The sequence below is a fragment of the Mustelus asterias genome (assembly GCF_964213995.1).
Source record: "Mustelus asterias chromosome 26 unlocalized genomic scaffold, sMusAst1.hap1.1 SUPER_26_unloc_6, whole genome shotgun sequence".
Classification (NCBI taxonomy): Eukaryota; Metazoa; Chordata; class Chondrichthyes; order Carcharhiniformes; family Triakidae; genus Mustelus; species Mustelus asterias.
In genome coordinates this window covers 905,346-929,325 of record NW_027590113.1, presented here as the reverse complement: position 1 = coordinate 929,325, position 23,980 = coordinate 905,346, and the positions used below count along the sequence as shown (strand labels likewise).

The 23,980-nt window shown below is 43.9% G+C and overlaps 1 protein-coding gene across 1 annotated transcript in view; it reads right to left on the bottom strand.

The window, feature by feature from the left end:
• LOC144482166 (NACHT, LRR and PYD domains-containing protein 3-like) overlaps positions 1 to 23,980 on the bottom strand; it is a 52,032-nt gene that overhangs the window by 8,882 nt on the left and 19,170 nt on the right. The window contains exons 4-7 of the mRNA XM_078201378.1: positions 21,239 to 21,410; positions 21,070 to 21,135; positions 18,043 to 19,780; positions 2,866 to 2,952 (exon numbers count right to left, since the gene is read on the bottom strand). Coding sequence (XP_078057504.1) covers positions 2,866 to 2,952; positions 18,043 to 19,780; positions 21,070 to 21,135; positions 21,239 to 21,410 — 2,063 coding nt within the window. The remainder of the gene's footprint in view (positions 1 to 2,865; positions 2,953 to 18,042; positions 19,781 to 21,069; positions 21,136 to 21,238; positions 21,411 to 23,980) is intronic.

The window sequence follows — 23,980 nt, the reverse complement described above, 5'->3', positions numbered from 1 at the left end:
TGTGGGCAGTGGGACCTCGTCTGCTCTGACCGTGACACAAGCACCTCACAAAGCGACGATGACGGAGGCACCTCCAGCACCTGTGCAGAGGACACACAGCCTGGCAGATCCTTCCAGGGCTCAGGAGACCAGAGGACCAAGGCTACATCATCAAAATTCTCAGAGGAGGTAGGCAAAGTTCCTGCCTGTAGCTCAGCAGAAAGTGTGGGAGTGGAAGTGGTTGATATGTTAGGCATGTTTCCTGGGGTTTCACAGGGTTATGCTTTGTTATTACAGGTCACCTTGTTCGGTCACTAAATTCTGAGATGGTGCACCACGAAAAAAATCCTTCACCATATTACTGGGTCTTTAACAGTTCACTGGGAATGTGAGATGGGAAATACAGCACTGAATCAGGTCAATACAATTCCAATACCTTTGTCACATGTAGTGATGGCTCCAGGGAAATAGCGAAACATTCACAGAAACTGAAACTGGTCTGCAGAAGGTGGAAGATTTATTACGTTGAATATGTGTGAGTAAGACTCATGGGAAACGTGTCTGTATTACTGAATCTCGATCCTCCTTGACATATCCCATGGTTCCTGGCCTGTGGTCCATGGGTATCCACATCATGTAGCGTCAGTTTAACATCCATATCCTCTTTATAAGAGGAGGCATCATACTTTTTTCAAATGATTAGTTATGGAACACAATTCTTCAGTAGCATTGCTGGGGTACTGCCAGGCTGACAGAGTTTGCAGTATGCAGCGCCTTCAGTCATTTCTTTACCTCACATGCAGTGAATCAAATTGTCATCTGTAATGCTGGGGACCTCAGGAGGAGGCCGAGATTAATCATTCTACTCAGCACTTCTGGCTGAACATGGCTGCTAATTTTTCAGCCTGGTCGTTTGCAGTGATGCTCTAGGCACCCTCATCAGTAATGATGGGATGGCATGTTCATAGGATAATAGAATCCCCCAAGGGGAGAAGGAGGCCATTTGGCCCATCGAGTCTGCACCAACTCATCCGAAGTATATCTTATCCAGGCCCTATCTCTGTAACTCCACACATTTGCCACATTAATCCTTCTAACCCACACACCTTGAGACACTAAGGGAAAACTTAGCGTGGACAATCAACCTAACCCGCACATCTTTGGACTGTGGGAGAAAATCAGAGCACCCGGAGGAAACCCGCGCAGATATGCGGAGAACGTGCAAACTCCACACAGAGAGTCACCCAAGTCCAGAATTGAACCCTGGTGCCATAAGGCAGCAGTGGTAACCACTATACCACTGTGTCGCCTAATGTTAGCGGTATGTCCAACATTTGTGGCATGTCTAACACTATTTATGACTGGATATGGCAAGACAGCAGATCTCTGATCTGATCCATTGGTTTTGGTGTGATTCAGCTCGGTCTATCATATGCTGCATCCGCTCTGTGGTCTGGTGGCCGTGAGCTGGAGCTTCACCAGGTTCACATCTGGTTTTAAGATTAACCCAAATCTAATTTGGTCGTACATGTAAAGAAAATTAGTCGTAGTAACACAGTACTGGTTGCTGGGGAAAGCCACTGTCAGCTTCCTATGAATGAAAAGGTACAGTTCACCTCTCCTGCCTGTTTCCTGTCACTCAGATAACTTCATATCCAGGCTGCCTTTGCCTCTTTTATTTCAGGGCCTTTACGTTTGCTGCCATGCTTATTATGTCTATTAATGGACAGTGTTTTAATAACATAAACACTGATAGCAACAGTATTATTACTATCATTATTTATATTATTAAAAACACTGTCCATTCTTGTCAAGTTGGGGGAATTAACTCAAATGGTATAGCGCTGGCTTAGCATGTGAGAGGCAGTGGGATCGATGCCCACATTCACCACTTTGGGCGGCACGGTAGCACAGTGGTTAGCACTGCTACCACACAGCTCCAGAGACCTGGGCTCGATTCCCGGCTTGAGTCAATGTCTGTGTGGAGTTTGCACATTCTCCCCGTGTCCGTGTGGGTTGTCTCCAGGCACTGCCGTTTCCTCCCACAATGATGTGTGGGTTAGGTTGATTGGCCATGCTAAATTGCTCCTTAGTGTCAGGGGGGTTAGCGAGGTAAATATGTAGAGTTACGGGAATAGGGCCTGCGTGGGATTGTGGTCGGTTCAGACTTGATGGTCAAATAGCCTCCTTCGGCACTGTAGAGTTTCTATGATGTCCCTGATGATTAATCGTGATATAATTCTGACTATCATGAACTGGATTATTGCCACTGGCAGCTGAACTGAGCCTTGAGCTCCTGGGCTGTAAACTCTGGAATTCCTTCTAAATCCTCGCCACCTCGATCTCTCCCTTCTCTTTTAAAATACTCATTCAGCACTGTTAGCACAAATTTGAGAGTGGATCCCCTGGGCTCTAACTCATCAGAATTTAATTTAGCTTGTTAACTGCCTTACCGATATACATCAGTTTTCTATTTTAATCAAACTGAAAGTCTTACAGACGTAAACATCCATAATCTGAATGACAAATTAAAGTGGAAATGTGACCTGCCATATATCGTAATTCTATCAACATTTAATTCTTTTGTCCATCATTTTTATTCTGATGTTTTTGAGAATCATTATAAATTAATAGTTAAAATGTTCACTCCTGAACCTCTCAGACACATCACTGACTGGTCTGCACTAACGGCGGAGGTGAGAATATCTGAGGTTGTTACTCTCCGACCTGGGGATCAGAGAGAGAAAGATTTCAGGAATCAGAGCAAATCCATGGTGTTTAACAATAATGCTAATATTGACAGGAATTTTAGTGTGCAGAGTTTATTCATTTGCACTCTCAGGCATCCACTGATCATTAACAAATTTCTCACAATCTCGTACTTACCTCAGTTTCTGTATTTTGCATTCTGAATTCCTCAGAACTGCAGACAGTAGTTTAATTCCTGAATCTCCCAGATTATTGTCACTCAGACTAAATGGAGAGAGTGAGAAACACATTAAAATCCGACGAATTTTCAGCGTGAAAAAAAGCTGGCTCTATTTTTGTGTCACAAAATTAGCACCTTTGGGGAACTGATTCAAGTTTCGATACTCGATCTCACCCAACTGTCCTTTCAGGTGAATGGAAAAGGAAATAATCAGTGGTGAATATTAATGACCAATTCAATATCACCATTTCGTCTACTGGTTAAAATCACTCTTACACCTCTGAAAGTGTATATTCTTTGATTTATTGTCCATGGAATATGGGTGTCACTGGCTAGACCAGCATTTATTTCCCACTGCTAATGGTCCCTGGAGAAGGTGAGGATAATTAGGGATGGGCAATAAATGCGGGCCGAGCCAGTGATGCCCACATCCTGTGAAAAAGCAAGTATTTTTTTTTAAATGTCCCTGAGTCTGCTCTCATTTTCTGAACATCAGAATTACCTTCTGAATCTCAGAGACTGACCCTGCCAAGTTTCTGGATCTTGAAATAATTTCTGTTGCTGCATAAAACCGGATTTTGTGTGAATGGTACAATTATTTCCTGTATTGCATATCTCTACATGATAACATCTCTACAATATCTCAGGGTGAGTTGATTTTACACAACAAGGAAATAGTATTTTCCCATTGCAATATTGAAATATTCCTGTTCTAATTTATATGGGAGGGTGTCTCCCACTTTATTCCACGTGAAACAGGCTCTGCATTTACCGCTGTTATTATATTTCTGGAAATTTTCATTCCCTATTCCCAGTGGATCATCAGATAGGGAAAGGATTATGTGAAAACTCTATTTCCTACCACCAACAGTTTCACTGGAGAATTACCACTGTGTGCTAGAACCAGTCCACGGTGCAGGTTCCTGGGAATTCCTCTCGGTTGTACAATGTGTGTCTGTATCCTGGGTGTAAATAGGTAACTCGGCAATTGAATCTTTAAAACAGCAGCAGGTTTCCTCATTCAGGAAACTCTGGTTTCCTTGGCTCAGATCGAAGGTTTGCAGTCCTGCCACATCCAATTGTGAATTGTGGTGGATGATGGAACAACAGAAGGAAATAACAGCACCAATACCCCCATCCTCAATAATGTAGGAGATCAGCACATTTGTGTAACAAAATGGCTAAAATATTTGTAACCATTTTCAGCCTAAAGTGCCGAGTGCCTGAACCATGCGGAGGTCCCCAGCATCACATATATCAGCATTCAGCCAATTTGCTTCACTCCATATGATAGCTGAAGTCACTCGATATTGCAAAGATTATGAATCTTGACAAATGTTTTGTGAATTGTAATAAAGATTTCTGCTCTAGAAATTGCTGTGTCTATCTGCAAGCTCTTCGAGTACACTAACAACACTGGTATTTACCCAAAATTATGAGAAATTGTCCAGGTATGTCATGTACACAAAAAACAGGACAAATCCAATCTGTCCAGTTACCAACCCATCAGTCTACGCTTGATCATCAGCACAGTAATGGAAGGTGTTGTCAGCGTGATCAAGTGTCAGTTAATTAGCAATAACCTATTCACTGACTCTGACCTTGTGTTCTGCCAGGGCCACTCAGTCCCCTACCTCATTACAGAATTGATACAAACACAGACAACAGAGCTGAACTCAGAAAGTGAAGTTAGAGTGCCTGCTCTTGACATCAAGGCAGCATTTGTCCCAATCTAGCATCAAGGACCCAGAGAAAAACTGGAGTCAATGGAAATGAGAGAAAAAAAGCTCTCTGCCGGTTGGAGTAACATCAGTGCAAAGGAAGATAGTCATTGTTGATGGAGGTCAATCATCTCATCTCAAGGACATCACTACAGGTATTCATTGGGGGAACTCCGAGACTCAATCATCTTCGCTGCTTCAATAATTACATTCCCTCGATGAGGGTACTGTGCCTTTAAGAAATGCATTTTTAATCATGCTCTCTGCAGTTGGTAAGCTAACCTTTTGCTTTTGTTTTAGCACCAGCTGTCTGCTTTGAAGTCCTTTTATTGCTGCTTAAATGGCGCTTTGTTTATTTTTAATCAGGGCCTAATGCATTTTCTGGGAGCTTACAACAAAGAACAAAGAACAAAGAACAATACAGCACAGGAACAGGCCCTTCGGCCCTCCAAGCCCGCGCCGCTCCCCGGTCCAGGATTGAATCCTGAATTCAGGATCCCCGCCCAATTTTCCAGCCTATCTACATACCAATATCCTATCCACCGAGCTGTCCCTCACAGCTACGATGCTTTGTTCATCACAACCTATTAACTCACCCCCACCCCCCCCCCCCCATTCCAGACCATGTGATCTCCAGGGAGAGGCGAAACCCCAGAGTGAAAACCCCAGGGCCAATATAGGGAAAAGAAAATCTGGGAAATTCCTCTCCGACCTCCTGCGGCGATCGAAACGAGTCCAGGAGATCACACTGGCCCTGATCGGAAAATGCTTCCCAACCCTAGTCATTTCCACTTCCACGAACACCATATGAATTCCCTGCCCCCGAGACAGGTTCCCAACTATCCGCAGTCTCGCTCTGTACTGGCACCAGCAAGATGATCATAGAATGAAGCCTTGAAACGAGAAACAAGGAACAATTAGCCCGCGCCGCTCCCTGGTCCAAACTAGACCACTCTTTTGTATCCCTCCATTCCCACTCCGTTCATATAGCTGTCTAGATAAGTCTTAAACGTTCCCAGTGTGTCCGCCTCCACCACCTTGCCCGGCAACACATTCCAGGCCCCCACGACCCTCTGTGTAAAATATGTCCTTCTGATATCTGTGTTAAACCTCCCCCCCTTCACCTTGAACCTATGACCCCTCGTGAACGTCACCACCGACCCGGGGAAAAGCTTCCCACCGTTCACCCTATCTATGCCTTTCATAATTTTATACACCTCTATTAAGTCTCCCCTCATCCTCCGTCTTTCCAAGGAGAACAACCCCAGTTTCCCCAATCTCTCCTCATAACCAAGCCCCTCCATACCAGGCAACATCCTGGTAAACCTCCTCTGTACTCTCTCCAAAGCCTCCACGTCCTTCTGGTAGTGTGGCGACCAGAACTGGACGCAGTATTCCAAATGCGGCCGAACCAACGTTCTATACATCTGCAACATCAGACCCCAACTCTTATACTCTATGCCCCGTCCTCTAAAGGCAAGCATGCCATATGCCTTCTTCACCACCTTCTCCACCTGTGACGTCACCTTCAAAGATCTGTGGACTTGCACACCCAGGTCCCTCTGCGTCTCTACACCCTTTATGGTTCTTCCATTTATCGTGTAGCTCCTCCCTACATTATTCCCACCAAAATGCATCACTTCGCATTTATCAGGATTGAACTCCATCTGCCATTTCCTTGCCCAAATTTCCAGCCTATCTATATCCTTCTGTCGCCTCTGACAATATTCCTCACTATCTGCAAGTCCTGCCAGTTTTGTGTCGTCCGCAAACTTACTGATCACTGATCACACAACCTTTTGAACTGTTGTGGGAACAATGATTAACAGGTCAGGTGAGACAGTTTTTTCCTCCCATTAATTCACTTTCAGTTTGGGCTGCCGGCTGCTGTTTTAGTTTTGTACTGCAGACTGAAAGGCGGGTTTTCTGTGCCCCTCTCCCTGGTATTAGTAGTTCTGATATAACCGAAGAAGTTTGTCTTGCCTCTCTCACTGGAGTGAAAATTCTGCTGTCAGTGGTTTGCTAGCTGGTAACTCTGTTTCTTGTAGTAGTTTGGTGGCTAAAAATGAGGGTAAGAAGTTTAACAACACCAGGTTAAAGTCCAACAGGTTTATTTGGTAGCAAAAGCCACACAAGCTTTCGGAGCCCCAAGCCCCTTCTACAGGTGAGTGGGAATTATGTTCACAAACAGGACATATAAAGACACAAACTCAATTTACATGAATAATGGTTGGAATGCGAATACTTACAGCTAATCAAGTATTTTAGACACAAGCAATGTGAGTGGAGATTGTTTGTATCTTAAAGATACATTGTTTGTATCTTAAAGACTTGATTAGCTGTAAGTATTCGCATTCCAACCATTATTCATGTAAATTGAGTTTGTGTCTTTATATGCCCTGTTTGTGAACAGAATTCCCACTCACCTGAAGAAGGGGCTCCGAAAGCTTGTGTGACTTTTGCTACCAAATAAACCAGTTGGACTTTAACCTGGTGTTGTTAAACGTCTTACTGTGTTTACCCCAGTCCAACGCCGACATCTCCACATCATAAAAACGAGGGGCCAGCAGTGGCATTATCTCGACCTCGAGGTCTGCTTGAAGATACTTCATTGGGAATTCAGTTTCAATTCTCAAACCAAAGGACGAGCTTCCAGCATTCCGTGACATTCTTATTTTCCGTCCTAAATCTGTGGCAGGTGTATGTTTATAAGGAGGTTTGTTTTGTTGGAACAGTGCATTTAGTTAAGATTTATACAATATCATGGTTTTTATTTCCTTGTTTGTAATTGATAATAGTTATTGCTAATTTTCTTTCTGTCTGTTGTTTAAATAAAGCTCCTCAGTGGGTCATTTTAATCATATTTGAAGTGAAACATCTGGCTCACCCTAGCCAAATTCAAAGTACAAAACTTACGGTCGAGGTTAACTTCATATAATACCTTGGGAGATTCTGATCTGGATTTTAGCACCTCCATCTTGAAGTTAGACACATGGATATTATGTGTTGACTGCACAACATTCAACCCCATTCCTGACTCGTCAAGATGGTGAAACGGTTTGTGTCCATATGCAACAAGACAATATTCAGGGAAGAGCTGACAAGTGCCTGGCAATGACAATCTCCACCAAGACAGAATCCAAACATTTCCCTTCACGTTCAATTGCATTACCATTCCCTCTGAATCCCCGAGTATCAACATCCTGGGAGTTAACATTGAACAGAAACTGACTAGCCAAATCAATACTGTGGCTACATCAGGAGATGAAAGGCCAGTAATTCTGCACAGAGTAACTCACCTCCTGACTTCCCAAAACATTTCCACCATCTACAGGATATAGGACAGGAATTTTATGAAATACGATCCAATCATCTGCATGAGTCAATCTCCAGATTCAAGAGGCTCGCCAACATCCAGCTTGCCTGAATGGTACTCCACCCAATACATTCAACATTCATTCCTTCCACCACGGAGGTATCGATATGGCGGTGTGTATCATCTACAAGATGCAATGCAGCAGCTCACCATGGCCCGTTACACCACACTTTCCAAACTTGTGATTTCTATGCCTAAAAGGAGACGGCAGCAGATGAATGGAAACATAGACATAGAACAGCACAGCACAGAATAGGCCCTTCGGCCGACGATGTTGTGCCGAGCGTTATCTGAAACCAAGATCAAGCTATCCCACTCCCTATCATCCTGGTGTGCTCCATGTGCCTATCCAATAACCGCTTAAATGTTCCCAAAGTGTCTGACTCCACTATCACTGCAGGCAGTCCAGTCCATTCCACACCCCAAACACTCTCTGCTTTAAGAACCTACCTCTGATATCCTTCCGATATCTCCCACCATGAACCCTATAGTTATGTCCCCTTGTGATAGCTCCATCCACCCGAGGAAATAGTCTTTGAACGTTCACTCTATCTATCCCCTTCATCATTTTATAAACCTCTATTAAGTCTCCCCTCAGCCTCCTCCGCTCCAGAGAGAAAAGCCCTAGCTCCCTCAACCTTTCCTCATAAGACCTACCCTCCAAACCAGGCAGCATCCTGCTAAATCTCCTCTGCACTCTTTCCAGCGCTTCCACATCCTTCTTATAGTGAGGTGACCAGAACTGCACACAATATTCCAAATGTGGTCTCACCAAGTTCCTGCAGCATAACCCCACGGCTGTTAAACTCCAACCCCCTGTTAATCAAAGCTAACACACTATAGGCCTTCTTCACAGCTCTATCCAAGTGAGTGGCAACCTTTAGAGATCTGTGGATATGGACCCCAAGATCTCTCTGCTCCTCCACAGTCTTCAGAACCCTACCTTTGACCCGGTAATCCACATTTAAATTAGTCCCACCAAAATGAATCACCTCACATTTATCAGGGTTAAACTCAATTTGCCATTTTTCAGCCCAGCTTTGCATCCTCTCTATGTCTCTTTGCAGCCTACAACAGCCCTCCACCTCATCCACTACTCCACCAATCTTGGTGTCATCAGCAAATTTACTGATCCACCCTTCAGCCCCTTCCTCTAAGTCATTAATAAAAATCACAAAGAGCAGAGGACCAAGCACTGATCCCTGTGGCACTCCGCTAGCAACCTATCTCTAATCCGAACATTTTCCATCCACCACCACCCTCTGTCTTCGATCAGACAGCCAGTTACCTATCCAATCGGCTAACTTTCCCTCTATCCCACACCTCATCATAAGCCGACCATGGGGGACCTTATCAAACGCTTAACTAAAATCCATGTATATGACATAACTGCCCTACCTTCATCAACGCACCTAGTTACCTCCTCAAAACATTCAATCAAATTTGTGAGACACGACTTGCCCTTCACGAATCCGTGCTGACTATCCCGGATTAATCCGCATCTTTCTAAATGGTCGTAAATCCCATCCCTAAGGACCTTTTCCATCAATTTACCAACCACCGAAGTAAGACTAACCGGTCTACAATTACCAGGGTCATTTCTATTCCCTTTCTTAAACAGAGGAACAACATTCGCCATTCTCCAGTCCTCTGGCACCATCCCCGTGGACAGTGAGGACCCAAAGATCAAAGCCAAAGGCTCTGCAATCTCATCCCTTGCCTCCCAAAGAATCCTAGGATATATTTCATCAGGCCCAGGGGACTTATCGACCTTCAGTTTATTCAGAATTGCCAGGACATCCTCCCTCCGAACATCTATTTCCTCCAGCCTATTCGCCTGTAACACCTTCTCTTCCTCAAAAACATGGCCCCTCTCCTTGGTGAACACTGAAGAAAAGTATTCATTCATCACCTCGCCTATCTCTACCGACTCCATACACAAGTTCCCACTACTGTCCTTGACTGGCCCTAACCTCACCCTGGTCATTCTTTTATTCCTCACATAAGAGTAAAAAGCCTTGGGGTTTTCCTTGATCCAACCCGCCAAGGACTTCTCATGTCCCCTCTTAGCTCTCCTAAGCCTCTTTTTCAGCTCGTTCCTTGCTAACTTGTAACCCTCAATCGAGCCATCTGAACCTTGTTTCCTCATCCCTACATAAGCTTCCCTCTTCCTTATCACAAGACATTCCACCTCTTTACTGAACCATGGTTCCCTCACTCGGCCATTTCCTCCCTGGCTGACAGGGACATACCTATCAAGGACACCCAGTATTTGTTCCTTGAAAAAGTTCCACTTTTCATTAGTGCCTTTCCCTGACAGTTTCTGTTCCCAACTTATGCCCCCTAATTCTTGCCTAATCGTATCATAATTACCTCTTCCCCAATTGTAAATGTTGCCCTGCCGTACGGCCCTATCCCTCTCCATTGCAATAACAAAATACACCGAATTGTGGTCACTATCTCCAAAGTGCTCTCCCACAACCACATCTAACACTTGGCCCGGTTCATTTCCCAGTACCAAATCCAATGTGGCCTCACCTCTTGTCGGTCTATCCACATATTGTGTCAGGAAACCCTCCTGCACACACTGCACAAAAACTGCACCATCCGAACTATTTGACCTACAAAGGTTCCAATCAATATTTGGAAAGTTCAAGTCCCCATGACAACTACCCTGTGACCCCCACACATATCCATAATCTGCTTAGCAATTTCTTCCTCCACATCTCTATTACTATTTGGGGGCCTATAGTAAACTGCTAACAACGTAACAACAACATCATCATCTGGAAGTTCCCTTCCAAGATACACACCATCCTGACTTGGAAATATATCGCCGTTCCTTCAAAGTGAATCAGTCAAAATGCTGGGAATCTCTTGCTAACAGCACCGTGGGTGCACCTACATCGCAAGAGTCCCTACTTGCAATGGTAGTGAGCAAAGCTGCTTTCCTCGTAGTTGATAGAGGATTAATTTGCAACTATCACAGTTTGTTAGAGTGGGTGAAGAGACGATCAGGGGGTTGTAACCACAACTGAAAAGAATGGGTGAATCCAATTCTGTCCAGTCTGTGATTCCAGACTGGAACAGTCATGTTCAACTTAGCTGGGAGTCGGAGAGGCAGTGGATCCTGCAGCTACTCTGAAGCGGTCCACCCTGGGATCAAAAGCGATGTAATAAATCTAACAATGATGCACAAGAAAACGCAGTGTATTGATTTTAAGAAACTGGAATGTGGGACTGCCTGTAGAATGCTGCAAATTGGAAGAAGCAACAGTAAGGGCCAATAACGTTTCTGCTGGTGATGTGGTGTAGATGGACATTCAAAAATCATCTGATACACTGATACAAAGCAGAATTTTGGAAGAAACTCATAGAATCAAATGGAAATTACCGACATGGATAAAAAATAATTGGATGAACAAAGAATAATGGTCAATGGGTATGTTACAGGCTGGAGGATATTTGTAGTGGAGAACCATAAAGGTCAATATTGGGATCTTTTATTTTCCCTGATATATGTTAATGATCTGGATCTTGGAGTGTAGTTTGTTGGTCACAGAAAAATTCGAGGCATCGTAAATTGTGAGGAGAAAAGTTTGTGACTGAAAAATGGAACATGGTGGAGTGCACAGATAGGTAGCAGATGAAGTTCAATGCAAAGCTATGTGAGGTCATACTGTTTGGGAACATGCAACATAAAATAGGGGTAACATTTTAAATGGAGTGCAGGAGCAGAGAGACAGGACCTATATGTGCATAGAGGTTTGACGTTAGCACGGCAAGTGTAGATCGAAATTTATTTTAAAAATACAGCATCCTGGGCAAAACAGTGATGAAATAATTTATGTTCATGGGTATTAGAGAATAACTCACAAATTTAAGCTTAATCTGTGTTTCCGTCCTTGTTGCTCAGGAAAGGGCCAAAGCTTTAGTTTAGCTTCATCTTAAACAAAAATGTCTGCCTCTCTTGGTTTGGCTTTCACTTTAAACTGTGCCTTCATTTTAATTAAAGATTTATGATGTTCACACAGTTACAAAGGTAAAAAAAGAAAAGAAAAAAATGCATATAACCAGAGGCCCACACTGAATGTTAGAAACATTTACGTTCAGTTGGAACCAGTTAACCCATGAAGCAAGACGGTGTTCACAGAGGCTTCCAATACTAGCAGGACAGTACATGAATGCAGAAAGCAGTGCCTTCAAGCTAAATAACAGTCAGAAACCAAAAAGGAAAAGACAAGTGCCAGGAAGACAAAAGTCAAAGGGACAAAGAAACGGAATATGAGAAAGATACTACTCACTGCAGTTAAAGAGAGGGGCAGAGAGAGGTTCCCAGTTCAAGTCAGAGCTGTGGTAAAGTTTGCAAACGAGAATCCAGATAACTGATTATAATGCTCAGATTGGTGACAGCTTCATACAGCCCGTGAAGCAGTGATGTTCTGTTGGTATGGCTGGGTATCTGAGAGATTCTGTGGAAGCCTGAGTGCATGTCGCAATCTAAGGCAGCGGAAGAGTGAAAGGGAATACTGAAATCCTGGAGGGGCATCCTCAGTGAGGACTTCTGAGAAAAGTGTTGTTTGGGAAAAGATTCCAAAGCCTATTTTCCAAGTGGCAATTTTACTGATATGCTTGTGGAAGCTGGAGTCCCAGTGAAATAAGTTTGAACAAAGAACAAAGAACAAAACAGCACAGGAACAGGCCATTCGGCCCTCCCAGCCCGTGCCGCTCCCTGGTCCAAACTAGATCATTCTTTTGTATCCCTCCATTCCCACTCCGTTCATGTGGCTATCTAGATAGGTCTTAAACGTTCCCAGTGTGTCCGCCTCCACCACCTTGCCCGGCAGCGCATTCCAGGCCCCCACCACGCTCTGTGTAAAATATGTCCTTCTGATATCCGTGTAAACCTCCCCCCCCTCACCTTGAACCTATGACCCCTCGTGAACGTCACCACCGACCTGGGAAAAAGCTTCCCACCGTTCACCCTATCTATGCCTTTCATAATTTTATACACCTCTATTAGGTCACCCCTCATCCTCCATCTTTCCAGTGAGAACCGACGCAAAGTATTCATTCAGGATCTCCCCTATTTCTTTGGGCTCTAAGCATAATTCCCCACCTTTGTCCCTGAGAGGTCCGATTTTCTCCCTGACAACCCTTTTGTTCCTAACGTATGAATAAAATACCTTGTGATTCTCCTTAATCCTGTCTGCCAAGGACATTTTGTGACCCTTTATTGCCCTTCTAATTCCTCGTTTGAGTTCTTTCCTACTTTCATTGTATTCCTCCAGAGCTCCCTCCGTTTTTAGCTGCCTGGACCTAACCTACGCCACTCTTTTCTTTTTGACCAATCCCTCAATTTCCCTGGTTATCCACGGTTCTCGAATCCTACCCTTCCTATCATTCTTTTTTACAGGCACATGCCTATCCTGCAGCCCTAACAACTGTTCCTTAAAAGACTCCCACATGCCAGATGTGGATTTACCCTCAAACAGCCTCTCCCAATCAACAGCTGCCAATTTCTGCCTAATCCCACTAATGATAGCCTTCCCCCAATCCAACACCTTACCCTTGGGACACCACTCATCCTTTTCCATCACTATCCTAAAGCTAACAGAATTGTGGTCACTATTTGTCACATGTTCCCCTACCGAAACTTTGAAGACCTGACCGGCCTCATTCCCCAGTACTAGGTCAAGTATTGCCCTCTCTCTAGTCGGGCTATCTACATATTGTTCCAAAGAACCTTCCTGTACGCATTTTACAAATTCCTCCCCATTCAGACTCCCAGCCCTACGGGATTTCCAGTCTATACCAGGGAAATTGAAGTCTCCCACTACAACAACCCTATTTTTCCTGCACCTATCCATTATCTCCTGACATATCCGTTCTTCCACTTCCCTTGGGCTGTTGGGGGACCTGTAGTATACCCCCAACATAGTGACTGCGCCCTTCCTGTTTCTGAGCTCCACCCACAGTGACTCGTTACACGACCCCTCTGAATTGTCCTCCCTCTGCACCGCTGTAATATGCTCTCTAACTAATACTGCTACTCCCCACCTCTTTTGGCCCCTCCTCTGACTCGCCTAAAACACTTGTACCCTGGAATATTCAGTTGCCAGTCCTGTCCCTCAAAGTGTAACCCACATCTGGGGGGATTTGATGAAGAATCCACTGCAGTTACTTTGGGTGGGTATCTGTCACTTAGTTGCAGAGTGTGGTGTGTCTGACCACAGCTGGGTTGTTGATTTACATTTGATGTGTAATTGCTGAGAACATTGGAGTATAAGATCTATTTTGTAAATTGTGTCATGCATACAAATCTGTTTACATCTGTGAAGTAAGATGCGTGAAGTAGTGTTGCATTATAGAACAGTACAGCACAGAACAGGCCCTTCGGCCCACGATGTTGTGCCGAGCTTTATCTGAAACCAAGATCAAGCTATCCCACTCCCTATCATCCTGGTGTGCTCCATGTGCCTATCCAATAACCGCTTCAATGGTCCTAAAGTGTCTGACTCCACTATCACTGCAGGCAGTCCATTCCACACCCCAACCACTCTCTGCGTAAAGAACCTACCTCTGATATCCTTCCTATATCTCCCACCACGAACCCTATAGTTATGCCCCCTTGTAATAGCTCCATCCATCCGAGGAAATCGTCTTTGAACGTTCACTCTATCTATCCCCTTCATCATTTTATAAACCTCTATTAAGTCTCCCCTCAGCCTCCTCCGCTCCAGAGAGAAAAGCCCTAGCTCCCTCAACCTTTCCTCATAAGACCTACCCTCCAAACCAGGCAGCATCCTGCTAAATCTCCTCTGCACTCTTTCCAGCGCTTCCACATCCTTCTTATAGTGAGGTGACCAGAACTGCGCACAATATTCCAAATGTGGTCTCACCAAGTTCCTGTACAGTTGCAGCATAACCCCACGGCTGCTGAACTCCAACCCCCTGTTAATAAAAGCTAACACACTATAGGCCTTCTTCACAGCTCTATCCACTTGAGTGGCAACCTTTCGAGATCTGTGGATATGGACCCCAAGATCTAATCTTGTAGCTAATCTTTTCTGAACAAATAAACATCGAGTATTTTGCGAAAAGTTAATTGACAGCCCTGTTATTCTGGTCATCCATTTTAAAACTTTAAGAAATAAAGTTATAACTTACTGAACCGGTATTCTGCTCTGAGATCTGACTGTCCAGTAGTCAGCTGGGATCGTAACATAGTCAATAGGGGCATAGAGTACAAGAGCAAGGAGGCTGTGCTGAACCTGTAAAATACATCTGTTAGATCTCTGTTCTGGGCGTCATCCTTTCGGAGGGCTTAGAACACATTGGAGAGAGTTACGAGGATCGATTGAAGAAGTTGGGACTGTTCTTCTTGGAGCGAAGGATACTCAGAAGAGATTTGATTAAAAAATATTCAAAATCGTGAGGGTGCTGGACAGAGCAGATAGTAAAACATTGTTGCTGCTCCTACAAGGATCAAGAACAAGGTTTAAAGTGATTTGTAAAATCAGAAAATGTAATGTGACAAAAAAATCTTGTTTTACCAGTGAGTTGTTCAGGTCTGGAATGCTCTGCCTGCAGTTGAGATGGAGAGTATTTTGTACTGACCTTTTACGGGCCTGCAGTCAGAACAATAGGATTTTAAAAAAACTTGTGGGTTGATGCAACTTGAGAGAGGTTTATTTTCATAAATGCACACGGTAAGGTTTAATACAAGACTGAACCTCCACTGCCACCCTGAGTGAAGATGTCACCAGTGATCTTATAAAGGGCCATTGTCCCGATACAAGTCTGTGTGCCAAAGAAACAGATCCACGTGTTGCCCAACCGGAAACCAAGGTTGAACAGGGATATCTACTGTTTGCTGAAGTCTAGGTCTGAGATGTTCAAATCAGGGACCCTGAACAATACAGGAAAGCCAGACACGATCAAAGGAGATCCATTAAAGATGCCAAAAGATACTACCGGACTGAGCTACAGTCCCAGGCTAGCCACACGGACGTCTGCTGGCTATGGCAATGCCTGCAAGATACAACAGACTACAAGATGAAGGCATGTAAAATCTCCAGCTCCAATGCACCCCTCCCTGATGAGCTCAATGCATTATATGCCCGTTTTGAGCAAGAGGTCACGAGAGCACACCTTCCCTCCTGGAAGCCTCGGATGAACCTATATCTGAGGTCACCATTGCAGATGTCAGAGCAAACTTCTTGAAGGTCAACCCACGGAAAGCGACTGGCCCGGCTGTGGTACTCAGACAAACACTCAGTTTCTGTGCAGGTCAGCTGGCAAGGGAATTCACAGGCGTCTTCAGACTCTCTTTACAACAACCTGAGGTCCCTATCTGCATCACGAAGACGACCATCGTCCCAATACCAAAGAAATGTCATGCAGCGTGCCTTATGACCATTGTCCAAGGGCTCTAACGCCCACCATTATGAAGTGTTTCAAAACGTTTGTCATGGCACGAATCAATTCCAGCCTCCCAGACTGCCTGGATCCACTACAGTTTGCCTACCGCCTCAACAGGTCCACAGCAGAAACCATCTCCCTGGCCCTGCACTCAACCTCAGAACACCTAGATATCAAAGACCCTGCCATACTCCTATTTATTGACTACAGCTCAGCTTTCAACACCATTATTCCTACGAAACTCATCTCCCATCTACGTTGTCTGGGCCTTGACTGCTCCCTCTGCGACTGGATCCTGAACTTCCTAACCCACAGACCACAATCAGTTAGGATAGGCAACAACACCTTCTCCATGATCATCCTCAATATTGGTGCCCCACAAGGTTGTGTTCTCAGCCCCCTACTGCACTCCTTTTCAACCGATGACTATATGGCTACATTCCCCTCCATCTCGATTTCCAAGTGTGCTGATGACACCACAGTAGTGGGTTGGACCTCAAACAATGATGACACAGAGTACAAGAATGAGGTAGAAAATTTGCTGAACTGCTGCGGCAAAAAACTATCTGTCCCTCCATGTCAACAAAACAAAATAGATTGTCATGGACTTCAGGAAGCATAGTGCATAACATGCCCCTATCTCCATCAACGAGGACACAGTACAAATGGACGAGAGCTTCAAGTTTTTAGGTGTCCAGATCACTAACAACCTGTCTTGGTCCCCCCATGCCGACACTACAGTTATGAAAGCCCACCAACGCCTCTACTTTCTCAGAAGACTGAGGAAATTTGGCATGTCTGCAGCGACTCTCAGTAACGTTTGCAGATGTATCATAGAAAGCATTCTTTCTGGTTGTATCACATCTTGGTATGGTTTCTGCTTTGCCCAAGACCGCAAGGAACTGCAAAAGGTGAATGTAGCCCAACCCATCACGCAAACCAGCCTCCCATCCATGGATTCTGTCTACACTTCCCGCTGCCTCAGCAAAGTAGCCAGCAATAATTAAAGACCCCACACATCCCGGACAGTCTCTCTGCCACCTTCTTCCGTGGGAGAAAAGATACAAAAGGCTGAGGTCACGTACCAACTGACTCAACAACATCTTCTTCTCTGCTGCCGTCAGACATTTGAATGGACCTACCTCGCATTAAGTTGATTTTTCTCTGCACCCTACCTATAACTATAACGCTACAGTCTGCACTCTCTTTTACTTCTCAATGGACGATAGGGTTTGTCTATATAGCGTCCATGCAACAATACATTTCACTGTATCCGAATACGTGTGACAGTGATAAATCGAATAAAAAGTCAAAACATTTATTGCCCATGGCTCTTTTCCCACGAGAATCTGCCTTCTTGAACCACTGTAGTTTTATCAGAAATTCATAGATTTATTACAGGTTCAGAGGGAGACCAATTTGCCCATCGCGTCAGCATCTGCTCTCAAATGACGAATATGAATTGGTGCCATTCTCCCATCCTTTCCCTGTGACCATTGGAAATTGTTTCCCTCTTGACTTCCTCAATTGAACCTGCCTCTGTTTTATTTGGAAAAAAGGAAATGGTTCCACAACAATGAAAATATTAGGTATGAGAGCAAACAGCTAGTTACCTCAACTCTTGACATTTGTGCAGAACGGGTCGCAGCTGCTGGAGATCTTCACACTGAATGTGGCAATCCTGCAGATCAAGGTGTTTTATTGTATCACAGAGTCCAATGACATGAGACAGGACCGCACAGTCAATCGGGGTCAGTCGCAATCCGCTAAATGTAAGTATTTTCACAGATCCCACTGTGTTCCGAGCCAGTGCTTTATTCTGAGACTCAAATAAGTAGTGGAACATGTTCAGGAGCCCTCTTTGCCCACTTTCACTCCACATGTTCCCAATCTGTCCTTCAACCTTCTCCTTCACCCAATCAATCACTCCACAGATTGTTTGATGCAGAAATGGACCCAGAAACTCCTCCAGGGGTCGAGCTGACCGTGGGGAGGAGAGACCAGCAACAAAACGGAGAAATATCTCAAATCGTCCAGCTTCCACACTGTGGGATTCACTGAGGAGTTTCCCGATCTCCCCAGGGTTTGGTGTCAGGAATTGTGCGAGTGCAGCTACAAACTCTTGGATGGTGAGGTGTGGGAATGTGTAAACCACACTCTGGGCAGAATCATCTCTCTCCAAAAGTTCCATCAGGAACCCAGACAGGAACTGGGAAGGTTGTAGATTGTACTCAATCAAATCTCCATTTCTAAACACAATCTTCTTCTCGGAGACTCCTGTGTAGGCCATCTCACCAAGCTTCAGTAACACATCACGGGGGTTTTCAATCTCTCGGCCATGGTTTTTCAGAATGTTGTAAATATAGTAGGAATATAGTTGGGTGATGGTCTTGGGAACTTGCTGCTGTTTCCTGTCTCTTTGTGTAAAGAAGGGACCCAGTGACAGACCGAGGATCCAGCAGTAGGAAGGGTTGTAACACATGGTGTACAGGATCTTGTTCTCCTCCACGTGTTTGAAAACAGCTGCTGCCACCGCCTGATCTTCAAATAACTTGTTGAAATATTCCTTCCGTTCATCACCAACAAATCCCAGGATTTCAGCCCAGACACTGATGTCAGCCTTTTCCAATAAATGTAATGCAGTGGGGCGGCTGGTCACTAGCACTGAACATCCTGGGAGCAGCTTGTGCTGTATTAAACTGTACACAATGTCAGACACTTCACACCAGCATTCAGGATCTGTGCACATGGACTGAGGTTCTGTATTTCTCCGATTGTCGGCAAAATCAATCCTGTCCTTGAATTCATCCAAACCATCGAATATAAACAGCAATCCTCTTGGGTTCTTCCAGAGCTCTCCCAGAATATTCCCAAAGTACGGATATTGATCCAATATCAAATTCCTTAGGTTTATTCTACAGTTAATAATGTTCAAATCCCGGAATTTAAAATTGAAAACAAATTGAAAGTGTGGGTGTATTTTCCCAGTGGCCCAGTCATAAACAATCTTTTGTACCATTGTTGTTTTTCCAATTCCTGGAACTCCGCTCACTGCTGCTGAACTCCCAGATTTGGATTTTCTCTGGGAAAAGCTGCTCTGGAACAATTGATCAGTTCGGATTTTTTCCAGTTCTTTCCGGAGATGTTTCTGTCTCCATTCTTCATGGTCTCGGCCTCTTGCCAGCAGTTCATGTTCTACAAGTGTCCGATCTCGAACAGTAGAAATAACCGTTAACTCAGCGTATCGATCAACCAGCTGGAAAATCTTAACCTTCTCTTTTATTAGGATAGTGTTCACTCTCAGTGTTTCAGTTTGTACCCGGAGTGTCTCCTTGTGTTTCTGTTGAACATCTTCAATTGGAAGAAAAAATATGTTTCATGATATTTGCGTTAATATGTAAGACCCACGTTGTTGAAAATGGAAAACTCAATTGACAGTCAAAACAAGCCAAGAGAAGTTTGACATCCTCACTTGTTTCTCAATTTACTGATTACGGATTTCCAAGCAGGTAATATTTTCTCTAATCGTGAATACAATCCAAGCTGCCCTGTACTGTATGCATTACAAATCACCATGTGATCCTGATTGTAGAACAATGGAGATTCTTGTCATTCAATGTTTTAATCCGTCAGGTATGTTTATGCAGCAGAGTTCTGGATATTGTTAGGAGTTGCTGCACCGGCTGCTCGCAGCCTGACTGCTATCACAGCAGAACTTTGCCAGGTTTACCTGAGGTGTTGTGAACATTCGGAGCCATAAAACGTATGCCACATGCGATTGTATGCGAACGTGCCTTAATCTCAGGATCCTGCCAGGTCTGAACAGGGTTTCGCAGTTTATCAGCACTCTGCCAGGTGTGTAGTGTTTCTCAGTGTATCAGAATCCTGCCAACTGTATATGGGGCATTGCCGTGTATCAGGATCCTGCCAGGTGTGTACAGTTTCCCAGTGTATCAAACTCCTCTCAGATATGCCCAGGGTTTCACAGTGTGTCAGGAACCTGCCAGGTGTATACGGGGTTTCATACTGTATCAGGATCCTGCCAGGTGTGTACGGGGTTTCACAGTGTACTAGGATCCTGTCAGATGTGTAAGGGCTTTCACAGTGTGTCAGGATCCAGGCAGGAATGTACAGGTTTTGACAGTAGATCAGGATCCTGCCAGGTGTGTATGGGTTTCACGGTATATCAGGATCCTACCAGGTGTGTACTGGGCTTCACAGTGTCTCAGGCTCTGGCCAGGTATGTCCAGGGTTTCACACTGTGTCAGTATCCTGACAAGTGTGTATGGGGATTCATAGGGTGTCAGGCTCCTGCCAAGTTTGTACAGGGTTTCTCAATGTATCAAGATCCTGCCAAGTGTGTACGGGGTGTTGTGAATTTAATGAAGTAATGCAATATCCCCATAATTACAAGAAATGTCAGCAGCCACATGGATTGAATCTTAAATCTATGCTGAATACACAAGAATTGATGACTGTTCCAACAATTTTTAGTCCTGCTCTTAGATCCTTTCAGTTGCTGCATCCCAATTTCTGATAACCTCTGGGCAAATATGCATTTTCAAATACCGTGATTCTGCTATCATAGCAGAACTTTGCCAGTAAAAGGAATTGCCTGAAATCACCATTTCTTCCCTTACCTTTCAGATTCCTGGGTATTTCTGATAATTCTTGTCCAGTTGTCATAAAATTATTTGGATCAGAACCTGTTGAAAAGAGTTAACTTCCATGAAATCAGGTCTGTGTAATATTGTAGTAACGTTTGCAGTGTTTGGGTCTGAAACTGAATTCAGTGTGATTTTACCATACCGAGTTCCTCTATTTCTTTCAGGATTGTACCCAATTTCCGTAAGCTGTGGTGCATTTTCACAAAGGATTTCCACATCATCCTTCGGGCCTGAGAGTCTTTCTCCATAACCAGATTGAGGAGAAGTTTGGAACTGTCCACCCGGTTTCCCTTAACCACGAGCTCACTGACTTTCTGTAAAGAATAATAATGCATATGTTGATGAGTGGTGTGGAAGATATGTACTGGGAAAGAGAAGGAAAAGGCGTGCTCAGGGATGTGATTTCCCAGTTGTTTTGAGAACAGGAAACAGCGAATGGTTTCGGCGCTAATTCATTCTGAAAATCGATGAATATTCTCCACAGATCTAGATTCTAACATGTATTCAAATGAATGTGGATAAACTAAATTTAATAGCTGAAATACAGTTCTCAAAGTTTGGCACACAAATAATCCTGTGCTGTAGCTTGTTTCCTCAGAAGGAAAATTGCAGATATGAAAATACAACAAAACCTATTCCAACGTATAAATCAATGAAAGGATTTAATAAAGAAACATCATTACTCCGAACTTGGAGCCTTGCCCTGGGCCATCCCAAGCTTCCCACAATTCTACACAGGTTCCTATTTATAATGAATCAACTGGTCATCTGACTATTACATCACTCTGTAATTGGTTCTATGGTTTACTGGGTCAGCTGACCCTTACATCTTCTTCCCATTGGTCACATTACATCCAATGCAAATACATTCCAGTTACAGTCTAAAAGATTACCAGTATTTTATATATATTTTTCAAAATAATTTAAGACATCCATCCTCCAGTATTCTTAATAACTTTCCAGTACTTGCATCCCTTTCTTTAAAACAGTCGGATGCCTGTAGACCTGTACCGACACAGTTAAGTTTGGAAAATTCCTTGTTTTGCAGCATTTGCTTAATGCTGGCAAATGAGTTCATAATCGTTTTTCCGCCACATTTTTTGTCGAGTAAACATTGTCCCATTAAGACCGATTGTCCACATAACACTCAATTGGTACTTTCTTACCAATGTGTCCATAAAAAAAACAATTCTGTTAATGTGTCAGACAAATATATCCCCATATCGAACCCGTCCATGAACGCCAGGGTTTCAGCCACCAATGTGCTTCGACTACCCTTCTTAGTTTCTTTGCTTCCCAGTCCAAGGGGCAACATTTTCCTTCATTACCTACAAGGAATATTATGAATCCAGTACTGCTTGGATGTGAAGCATGGTGGGTGCTTGGAATCGGCTGCCGGTCGTGGTGGTGGAGGCGGATTCGATAGGGTCTTTTAAGAGACTTTTGGATAAGTTCATGGAAGTTATAAGATAGAGGGTAATAGGTAAGCCTAGTAGGTAGGTACATGTTCGGCGCAGCTTGTGGGCCGAAGGCCTGTTTGTGCTGTAGCTTTTCTATGTTCTATGTTCTATGTTCTAAACACAAATAATTTCATATCTTCCGCTTCCCCTAGTGCTGGGAATTTAATCGCACACTCCTCTAATTTTAACTTTTTAAATGTTTTATTAGCCTGCAAGATCTCTCTGACTGTGGCGCGCTTCAACATATTACTGAGCTCCAGGACGTTATAGCTCCCATCTGGACTTGTCTGTGTGCATAGCCAATTTAGCTGTCCCATCATACTCCTCAACAACTGATTCTTTTTCCTTGGCCCGTTCCTCTTTTTCCATCGACCTCTCTCTTGTGATGGGAATGGGATCAATACTGTGTAGATATCCCTGTTGACTCATCGTTACACCAGATGTACTTTGTTGGATATCAAGACCAAGATATCGAAAAGCACCAGCTGCTTGACTCCCTACTTTAAATTCTGTTTTCAGCTTCTCAAATATCCTTTTATTCAAATTCTTCTGTGCCACCCCATTGGAAATCATCCACATGCATTATAAAAATTCCAGATAGTTTTCCTTTAGCCTTCCAGTAAAACGTTGCTGGATCTGCTTTTAACTGGACACAGCCAGTCTTCAGTAATACAGATCGTACAGAGAAATACCAAGCCCTTGATGCATCACTTAACCCAAATACACATTTATTTAATTTGCACAAATGTCCCGATCTATTACTGCTTCTTTTTTGGGTGGGTTTAAAAAAAACTTTTCTCTGAAATGTTTCAACCTGCAGAAATGCTACTTTGACATCAATTGATTTACACATCCAATTCTGAGGTGTTTGAACAGCGAAAACAAATCAGTGTCACTTTCCCTGCTGTGGGGTTATCAACCCTAATGTCTCTCCCAACCAAATGTTCCTCATACCCACGGGCTACTAATCTGGCTTCAGCTTTATTCGTTCCATCTTGCAAAACTTTTTCTGTGCAAACCCACCTATGGGACAAATCAGGCTGCTCTTCGTCTGGTACTTTGGTGTACACCCCAAACCCCTTCCAACTGTCCATCTCCCTTTGTTTGGCCTCTCTTACTTATGCCAGCTCCATTTTGTTTGCAGCGACCAATTCTTGCTTATCATGGGGGCTTCTACTCCTTTGCTGATCATTGGTTTTATTCCTAGCCTTCCTCGTTAAACTCCCGCCTTTACTGTTGTGTCTGTTTCTGTCAGGGCTGCTACTCGCAGACCGCTGTTCTCTGTTGACAACAATTTTGGTCACAGATTCATGACGATTTCCAAGGTTCACGCATGCTTACTATCTCATCCTCAGGAATTAGGTCTCGCTTTTTTTTTGTTTGCCTCTGTCCACCCAATTTTTCCAATCCAATAGCATTCGTTT